The sequence below is a fragment of the Triticum urartu genome, chromosome 2A (genome assembly GCF_056163025.1).
Source record: "Triticum urartu cultivar PI428250 chromosome 2A, HENAU_Tu73, whole genome shotgun sequence".
NCBI lineage: Eukaryota > Viridiplantae > Streptophyta > Magnoliopsida > Poales > Poaceae > Triticum > Triticum urartu.
The window spans coordinates 763,802,412-763,812,171 of record NC_141874.1 but is presented as its reverse complement, the minus strand read 5'-3'; the positions used below and the strand labels follow the sequence as shown (position 1 = coordinate 763,812,171).

Here is a 9,760-nt window from a genome sequence, read left to right as displayed (position 1 = left end):
AAGGACTACATATACTAGTACAGACCCATTAGCTTGTTGAGCCTATTAGCTACATGGTCTTTTTATGCAGCTACTGTTAACCACTTGTTTATCCTTGCCACGTGGCTTGTAACCATGAATGTGCTTGATATTATCTGCCTATGTTCTGTAAGCCTGGTGGCAGTGGATCATTCTTTTTTTTAAGGAGGCACTCCTATTTTCTTTGTTAATACAGTTGTGCATGGCTTGCGATTATTCTTAAGTGCATGGCATTAGCAGGTGTTGTTGTTGTGTTGTGTGAAGTATTTGTGTTTGTTTTAATCACCGGTCTGAATTTCTAGGTATCATCGTCAAAATCTATTTACTCCACACACTCTGCCAGCTCTGCTCTGCCCTTCACGGTGTACATTGCATAAGTTCAGACGGAATCATACAACTATTGTACCCACTTCCCATTTCCGGTGGTTTCCTTTGCTCTATCATACATCCCATTGGATTCAGCAAGATACGCTAGAATTAGGCAAAGCTGACGAGCCTCAGCCGGCGGGGGCCTCGTCTCGGAGCGCCTCATGGAGCTCTTGAGCCACGACGATGAGGAAACGGTCGGCGCCATGCCGCCCAAGCAGCGAGACCGATATCAGGACACCCCCTTGGATGCCGAGCAAGATGCATACCTGGGAGAACCCTGACAGGCCGGCGATAGACAGCAGGGAGAAGGGCCGCCTCCATGCGCAGCTTCGGAGGAGCGCGGCGGGACGTCGGGATCGCCATGGTCCCATCCTCCTACAGAATGCAAATCCATTCAAGCAGAGCAACAAAACAAATCAACTCGTACTGCTGCCTGGCTGGCTGCATGCTCAGAAAATTGGTGCAGCAACGGAATTAAAGATTGCTTGTTCTGTTTGAACGATTACTAGTGAATTTTTTTTTCGGAAAGAAGGATAAGCCCGGCCTCTACAACAATTACTAGTGAATGGATTTAACTTGAGCAGAGCAGCTAGGGCAGACTTGAATTCGATCCTGATGGCATCAATATCATCCATGGCGGATTCATCCTCTGATGCAATGGCCTCCTACACCCGCTCTCGGATGGCGGATCCATGGGAAGAACGGAGCCCGAAGAAGCAGCAGTACGCGGTATCGGTGCCGAAGTCGGAGAGGCCGTAGTGCGCGTACTCAGCGTTGATGTTGTAAGCCATATCTCGTCCATCACCGTTTTGCCCACGCCGGTGACATCGGAGCTGTACACATAGAGAGGTTGATCTAATCGAGGGAAGAAGGGAAGGGAGGGAGGGAGCGAGCGAGCGAGCTTGACAGAGAGAGGTTGACGGCGAAGGTGAGGCCGTGCAGGGGGGAGCTGCTGCTGCTGGTGGTGGTCGGAGGAAAGCAGCCGGCAGCAGGGGAATTTCTGCATGAAGGTGCCGTGGTCTTCTCCTCTGTCGTCCTCCGTGAGGAATTGCTGAGTAGTGAATCTGATAGTACTTTTATTGAAGAAACTCGTTATATACACTAATTAAGTTTTTAAGTATTGGAGAAAAAGGAAGAGAAAATTCAGATGTTTTTCCCTCATACCTAAATTTCATTAGCTATAAGTTTTTTTTTCAAACACATTGTCATACTCATTTGTACCCTATTGATGAGAGACTTCCCCATTTCCCCCCTCCAAAGTCATTCTCCTGCCGCATTCAGAGTAGAACGACATGCGCCATGAAAATAGGCGGCACGTTGGCACATATATAGCGTGGTGTTGGAGGATTGGCAGGAGGGTGACGCGATGGTGTGGGAGGATGGCTAATGGTGTGTGAAAGCAACGAAAAGTGGCGGAGGGACAACGAGTAGGTGGCAGAATGCTCATTTGGCAGCTTGACAACGGCACAGGAACTGGGGAGGCGCACCCAATTCCATCCAAGTGTCTAGGGAGGATTTCTCAGGGCTACGGTGCGGTTTTACACGGACTGAAGGGATTGTGATAAATGAAATTATTGAAATCATTCTTTCAAAAAAATTGAAATCGGTTGCTTGAAATAATTGAAATCAATATTTCAAAATAGTCAAAATAGATTTAGTGAAATTAAAGGATTGAATCGTTGAAATTTAATTGTGTTTGTAATGTATCCAAGACTAATCTTATTTTAAAGGACTTGGCATCAGGAGTTCAAATATATAAAAAGTTTCAAAAAGGAAATTTTGGTATTAAAGATATGAACCTTCTAAATTTTCAAAAGGAAATTAAAAGTGATGGATTGTTATTAGGAGAGAGAGAGAGAGAGAGAGAGAGAGGAGAGATATTGTGTCCTGTGTGTACTATGTGCATGGGTCTTTTATCTGTGCATGGGGGCCAGGATAAAGAAATACGAAGACACAAATTCAAAGAAGGAATCAAATCCAAAGAAGAGTGATTGGGATATTTATGAGGTGCCGCTCTGTGCTTGGATGGTAGTTCACCGCTCTGTAGCACCACAGCGAGAATTACACTGTGTTCATAGTGGCATTCCTCATAGTACAACCAGCACTTTCGGCGTTCACAACTTTCCTCACTGCTTCCTCTTAACTTTCGGTGTTCACAACTTTCCTCGCTGCTTCCTCTTATCTTTAAGCGTTCACCATTTTCCTGGCTGCTTCCTAGCTAGCAGTTCCTCTCTTATATTCAGGATGCTCCTTCACTAGCTCAGTCGTTCTTGCACCTACAGTCAGCTAGCCATCTCATCCATCCATACTCTTTGTCTTCACTTCGCTTCGCCAGCTTGATTCTGCTACCCAGAAAGGCGAAATCGACAACGAGAAGGTATCTTCCTCTCCCACTCCAGGCATATATTCTTCTATCTATCTATCTATCTATCTATCACAAGTTTATTGATCAATGAAGCTCACTCATATTTCCCAGTTTTATTTCCCTGCAGGGAAAAGAAAGCAATGGAGGAAATGGTAACATCAGCAGTTGTGCAGGAGGCTGTGAGCGGAGCTGTCTCCTTCCTGTTCAGCAGCCGCGGCGAAAAGGCGTCCCAGGAGGAACTCATTGAGAGGATGGAGATGGCGCACATGAGATTGAATTTGGCGCTCGAGAGGACCAGGATGATGCCCATCACTATCATGACGTTGTTTTGCCTGAAGAAGAAGTTGAAGGATGTCTCCGAGGAGTGCGGTGATCTGCTCAGCAGGGCGAGGGGTCGTCAGCAAATGGTACCCTCTTTACGCAGAAAGATTATGCATACTGTGCTGCCCTCTTTCATTGTCCCAGATCAAGATTTGCTGAGTAGCTCTGTTGTTGGAAGATTTGAGCGGTTTGTCAAGGAAGCCGGCAGGTTTGTCAGGGACGTGGAGTCTGGATGTTCACTTTCTCACTACAGGTTTCTCAGTTCTCCCATCAGACATCTTCTTCAAGGCAAGGGTCTGCGCTATGACATGGTGCGAGGAAGCAAGGCTTTCTCACTTGGTATATCCACGGATTCTGTGGAAGAGTATGGTAGAGTCGCATGGCTATGTTTTCATTACAAAGATCGCAAGGCGCCACTTAAAACTTGTCGACTGGTGGTGGCTCTAAGACTATACGAAAGCACAAACATAGTTGGAATTACCGCAAAATGTTTGCGGTCACTTGGGCCTCAATTCAAGTCTTTGGTTGAAGATGCAACTGGGGAACTCTCCCATTTACCCACACAAGACGTTTCATATTTCGATTCAGTATGGTGCGAAGGCTTGGTTGAATTGACTACAGAGTCGATTCCAGACCCATTTTGTTGCATAGCTAATGGGCTCAGCAAGCCTTGTGCCAGCAATATCATCTCATCTGAGTTAACCGGCAGATTTCCACAAGAAGTTATGTCAGTTACTTTTTGCAGCTGTTTTTCAGCTTCCGAGTACTGCTCGCGGAGCTCAACTGATGAAGCGCGTATAAACGCCATAAAGGCCTGGCCACCTCTACAGATGGAAGTTATCTTCTTGCCTCATATCTCGGATGAATTCCCGGACGGGAGTAGCTTACACCAAAAGGAGGAGCAAATACAAACAGAGGCAATTGATTGTTTCATCAATCAACCTGGTATGACGGACTACCGTATGCATTGGTTCTCGGCACATGGTTATGTATCCTTTTCTGTTTCGAAGCCGATCGCCAAAACTAGGAGGGCCTCAAAGAGAAGGCGGTAGAAGTTCAGACTTGGGAGCAGAGAAAAGTTTTCTTCTTTGCTTACTTAGCTTCTATGAGATGGATTGCTTAGGTGCCAGTATTTATCATGGCTTGTAAACAAGTATGTGCTTGATATTATCTGCCTATGTTCTGTAAGTCTGGTGGCACTGGATCATTCTTTTTTTAAGGAGGCACTCCTATTTTCTTTGTTAATACATTTGTGCGTTGCTTGCGATTATTCTGAAGTGCATAGCATTAGCAGGGGTTGTTGTGTTGTGTGAAGTATTTCTGTTTGTTTTAATCGCCGGTCTGAATTTGTTGGTATCATCATCAAAATCTGTTTGTAGTCCACACACTCTTCCAGCCCTGCTCTGCTTTTGACACTATATATTGCATATCTTGAGAGAGAATCATACAACCTCCTGTACTGGAGCATTCAGCAAGATACGATAATTAGGCTAAGCTAACGAGCCCCAGGCTACTGGGACCTCGGCTCGGAGTGCCTCGTGGAGATCCTCGGAAGCGGTCCACGCCATGCAGAGCAACCAGCAAGACCGACACCGGGACACCACCGCGGGTGCCCAGCGGGATGCGGGCCTGCCAGAACCCTGACAGGCCGGCGATGGACATCAGGGAGAAGGCCCTCGCCCGGAAGTCCTCCAACAGTGCCACCTCCATCCGCAGCCTCGGTGGCTGAACCCAGAAGACGTGATGATGATCAACCGCTGAATGCCTGAATCGAGATTATTAATTGTTCTCTCTCAACTTTTAGTTAATGCATGGATTTAGCTTGAGCAGAGCGGCTAGTGAACATCATTATTATGCCGATTGAGTTAATATGTCTGACTAAATAATGAAGCTAGTACTAGTAGGAGCGTGCTTGGATCCAAAGGACTATTTTTAGTCAGACTAAAAATAGTCTTTTTTAGAGGCTAAAGTTCCAAGCACCCCTGACTAAAGAGAGGCTAGGACTAGTTTTGAGGCTAAAATTTTTTAGTCATAGGAAACCTACTAAAATGTGTATTAGCCCTCTCTCTCCTCATTTAATTCCTCTACTTTAACACATACGAGTTCAGGATTGGATGGTTTGGAAGATAATAAATGCTCAATAACTTGATTTTAGTCTCTTTAGTATTTGGATCCAAGCATGAGTGAGGCTAACAAGTTTTAGTCCCACTACTTTTAGTCATGGGACTAAAACGTATCCAAGCACCCTCTAGGCATGGTGGTATGCATTATCGATTGGACACACAATTATAAATTGACAGAGGCATTCGCACAATCGATGCAGAAAACATGCAAGTTCGGCCGACTAGACAGGGTAAGTAGGCTGTGACTGAAACCAACAAACTTTTGGGGAACAGAAAACATTGCTGGACACGAATTCACTGAGGTTACTATTGTCTACCGCATCACCTGCCAGTCAGTCAACAAACAAAAGCAGAGCGTCCAAATACTTATACTCCATGTAAGCTTGCTCTGCTCCACCCTTCTATGATGATGGGATGGAGTTCGTGCTAGTTACTTACTGCCGAATATCTTGGCCGCTGAGGCATTCAGGATCTCCTAGGTGTGGTCGTCCACAAACCCCAAGATGTCTGCATGAACGATGACAACTGAATGGACAGATTTGTGTGCTGAACACTGACAGTTAGCTAGACTGAAATTAGCGACAGTGTCGAAGTCAAACATTTGCGCAATGGGGACAACATTTTCGGTGGACATCAATCCATGGGAAGGCTGGAGGCCGAATATGCCGCAAGGCGGCGGGCACCCTGACGCTGCCGCCGGTGTTGGTGCCGCGAGCGAAGTCGGCTAGGCTGGCGTTCGCCGCCGTGGGCGCAGGGGTTGGCGGAAGTGTCGTAGTGCGTGTTCTTGCCATTGATTATGTAGGCCATCTTGTCAATCTCACGGGATGGGGGCCGTGGCGACGGCCGGCGCGTGCGCCCACCCAGGACCAGTCCAGCAACGTCGAAGCTGCAACGAATCGATGAGTGAGTTGATCAGATTGTTCACAGAGAGGTCTATGATATGATGGAACGAAAGCGAGGGACCGATGTAGCGCATATATTGCGGCACCACCCTAACGCCAGTTCATCACATATGTTGATGATATTTGCTCTGCCAGTTTGTGCAAAATATGTGCTACATGATTTCAACATCAAAAGCACAATTATGTATTTTATTGATGACAAACACATATGCATTTTTCATACGACAAACTAACGTATAACAGCAACCTTTTGTCACTTACAGAGAAACTGAGATTTTACGTAAGACCCATCTTCTGCAACATTTATATACGTCAATCTAGATCTAGTGAAGCTCCTGTGGAAATAATTTCCAACGCCTGAAAAGCTATATATGCACAGCTGTTGATTTTTTGTGTATGAATAGATCCAACCACATTTAGACATCTTCTGCTTCGAATGATTTCACCTACAAAATTACAAACTCATTCATTAATAGGTTAAAAAATGCATCAGTATGGTGACCCAGCAAATTTACTAGCAGATGCGATTCACATTCTATGGGAAAGTGCTTCTGTCCTGGAGCTCGTCGCCCTGGAGCTCCAGCTTGGTGATCATGGCTCAGTCGGAGTAGTTCGTTCGTGTGAGCATCATTGGAGGAATGCTCCCACCGCGCCGTGCACGACGCGCACCCCCTATTCCTCCTCCGTGGAGAGACGCGCCACGGTTTTTTCCAGAGCCGCCGCCTCTGCTGTGGACTTCTCTTCCTCTTGTTGCTTCTTCGTCTTCTCATCGTCGCTGCCAGCCATCTCTTCGGTGGATTAGGTAGCGCCGGCGCCCAGGATAGATCGTACACCACCAAGGCTCTGATGCCACTTGTTGTTGCAGAGACCTACAAGCACGACACAAGAGAGAGCAATCGAGAAAGAGAGCGAAAGGTGCAAGACACTGGTTTTGCGCTGCTGTAAGCCTGTAACAACTTGCAGCTTTTCTGTTCTGTTTCTTATTTATCTGAACTCTGACGAGCTCCTGAAAACAAGCAAGAAATGGTCACGCACTTCCCGAGCTTACAGGCCGTGCCATCCCACGACGCTCGAACGTGCAGAGCCCTACATGCCCGCGGCGAGGAATGCGTGATCCATGCCATCCCATGGCGATTCCTACGGCGAGCTGAATACTAGCTAACTAACTGAAGGAAAGAATGCTAACTGAATCGCACGTGCACAGACACACACTAACGGTCAGAATTATTCAGAGAACTGAATTTTGCTAAGTCTGAAGCTATGTGTGAGCAGATTATCCATCACAAGCCCCGCCGCACCCCTCGCGATGACGGCTCCTAGCCGGCGAAGTGAGTCTCATGAATCTCACCACCACCGCTCGCCGGCAAGCTGTCACTCCGTCTATGTCGGCGGCGGCAGCGGCGGGCAACAACAACACCAAAGAGTTGGTAAAGGTAGTAACTCGTTCCCTTCCCCAAATCTCTCTTCTCTCTGTTCTGTTTTCACCTGTTTTTCTTTCTTTTTCCTCACGCAATACCTAACCTTTTTTTGAAATAAAAAAAGTTTTATTCATTAGCAATAACCAATACATCTTTTGTGAGAAACATTACAATTTCACTATTAGGCTCCTCAAACCAATCCGAAATCAAACAAAATCTAGCTAATCTAGCAATTTCATGTGCTACTTTATTTTCCTCTCTATTACAATGTTCGAATTTAGTCATGATAAAATCACAAGCATAGTGATAGCAGTCATTCAAGATTGCCATCGCCGCTCCCGCTGACTGTCCTCCGTCCTGCATGGTCTCAATCACCTTCATATTGTCAGAGTTGATGATTAGACGATTACATCCCACCCTTTGCGTTAAATTTAGGCCGAATTTGAGAGCTAAGGCCTCCGCCATGAGAACATCCATGCAGTAGTCTATCTTTCCATTCCCTCCTGCAATAAACCTACCTTTGGTCGTGGAGCAAACGGACATTGAAGCACCGAGCTACCCCTTCGATGACTGCCTGAAGGAGTGCACTGGCGAGCAGCTCATCAAAGCAAAACTTAGAGGAAGAGACGCGAAGGCAGATGAAGTGGTCAGAGGGGCCAAAGGCGTAGTCCGGCAGGACAGAGGGTCGAGCCCATTCCCATCTCCGAGGCCGAGGAAGAGGCAGAGAGAGGCCTGCGCCAGGCGGACGTAGCGAGGGGAGGCGGCCGGCGGCAGCCCAGGGGCGGCGGAGGTGGGAGTTGGTGGGGGGAGAGGAGAGCGCATCGCGATGTTTGTAGTCACTTGTTGAAATCTCTACGAAGACAAATATTTAGGAACGGAGGAAATAGGTACCAATGGATGCTATATGGTATGTAATTCTTCCTCTCAAATAAAGTATAACTAGCCCCTGTTCCCTTTAGCAATTTAACCACTCAAAAAGAAAAAGGAAATTAACCACAATTGATCGGTTGCCCGAAAACATGCAAACTGAACATGCGTCCCACTCGTTAGTGCGCACAAGCACGAGCGGAACAGAGATGAGTTTCAGCCTTTCAGGCACACTATGCTCCTCTGTTTTCTCAAGAGAAGAAAAATCAAACACGATCTTCAAGCCTCATTGCGCCGGCGGATACTAACGAGGTTTGGGCAACAGTTAGAGCATCTCCAGCAGACCTCGCAAAATCCCGACTTGCATAAGTTTTTTGCAGTTCGCGGAAAATGATATATGCAGGCCGGCGCGCGTGAGGACAGACTCAGACCCCGTATAATCAACCCTCCCTAAAAAAAATATTCTACGAATATACTAAACAGACCCAGAGCTAGCTCTTTTTTTTAGTCGTCCTTTTCCTCGCGTCAATCCGGCGGATAGACGGACGAGGGAAAACGCGAGGCGAGCGCGACGCACGCGGAGCCCAGGGCTGCCGGGCGGCGCGAGCGGCGGCCGGATCGAACGGCCGGCCCATCGAGCTAGCTAGGTAGCTCTTCGAATCGATTGAGCTTGCTAGCTAGCTAGCTCGCTCTTCGAATCGATTGAGCTGCTTGCTAGCTAGCTCTTAGAATCGATTCTCTTCGAATCGATTGAGCTGCTTGCTAGCTAGCTAGCTAGCTCCGTTCAAATGGATTGAGCTACCTAGCTCTTCGAATCGATTGAGCTGCTAGCTAGCTAGCTAGCTCCGTTCGAATGGATTGAGCTAGCTAGCTCTTCAAATCGATTGAGCTGCTAGCTAGCTCCATTTGAGAGCCGCGGAGTCACGGGCGAGTGTGGCAGACGGGATGGAGGGTCGGCCGCTATCGGACGGTCGGCGGCAAGCGCGGTGGCCGGGACAGACGGGCGCAGCGGCCGGGAGGCAGACGGCTGCGGCGGCCGGGAGGCAGACGGCTGCGGCGGCCGGGCGAGCTTCATGGCGTTGACGGGAGCAAAGATTCCTTAACCGCCAATGTTGATCGGTATGCAGGGCCTTGGCAAAGTTGCCCTCAAAATTGTATATATGAGGGTTTCGCGTTCGCGTTTGCAGGGTCCCTTAAAAATTTTTAAGGGTCGGACGATTTTGCGGGGTCTGTTCGGGCTCATTTTTTTGACTGAAACCGCAAAAAACGGTTATTTTGCGGGTTTGACCACTTATGCGGGGTCTGCTAGAGATGCTCTTAGTTGTCTAACATCTTGCTCTCTTCGGTCTTCACACACACGCACACGGCTAAGCTCAT

The 9,760-nt window shown here is 47.6% G+C and overlaps 1 protein-coding gene across 2 annotated transcripts; it reads left to right on the top strand.

The window, feature by feature from the left end:
* The first annotated feature begins 2,583 nt into the window (after window positions 1-2,583).
* On the top strand, window positions 2,584-4,338 carry LOC125527972 (uncharacterized). Of its 2 annotated transcripts, none has more exons than XM_087540497.1 (2): window positions 2,584-2,764; window positions 2,864-4,338. In XM_087540497.1, the coding sequence occupies exon 2, from the start codon at window positions 2,893-2,895 to the stop codon at window positions 4,123-4,125; it is 1,233 nt and encodes a 410-aa protein (XP_087396623.1). In that variant the 5' UTR covers window positions 2,584-2,764; window positions 2,864-2,892; the 3' UTR covers window positions 4,126-4,338. The 2 variants fall into 2 exon arrangements, with proteins under 2 accessions (XP_087396623.1, XP_048548445.1); XM_048692488.2 differs by having other exon boundaries at window positions 2,585-2,764; window positions 2,880-4,338.
* The last annotated feature ends 5,422 nt before the right edge of the window (window positions 4,339-9,760 follow it).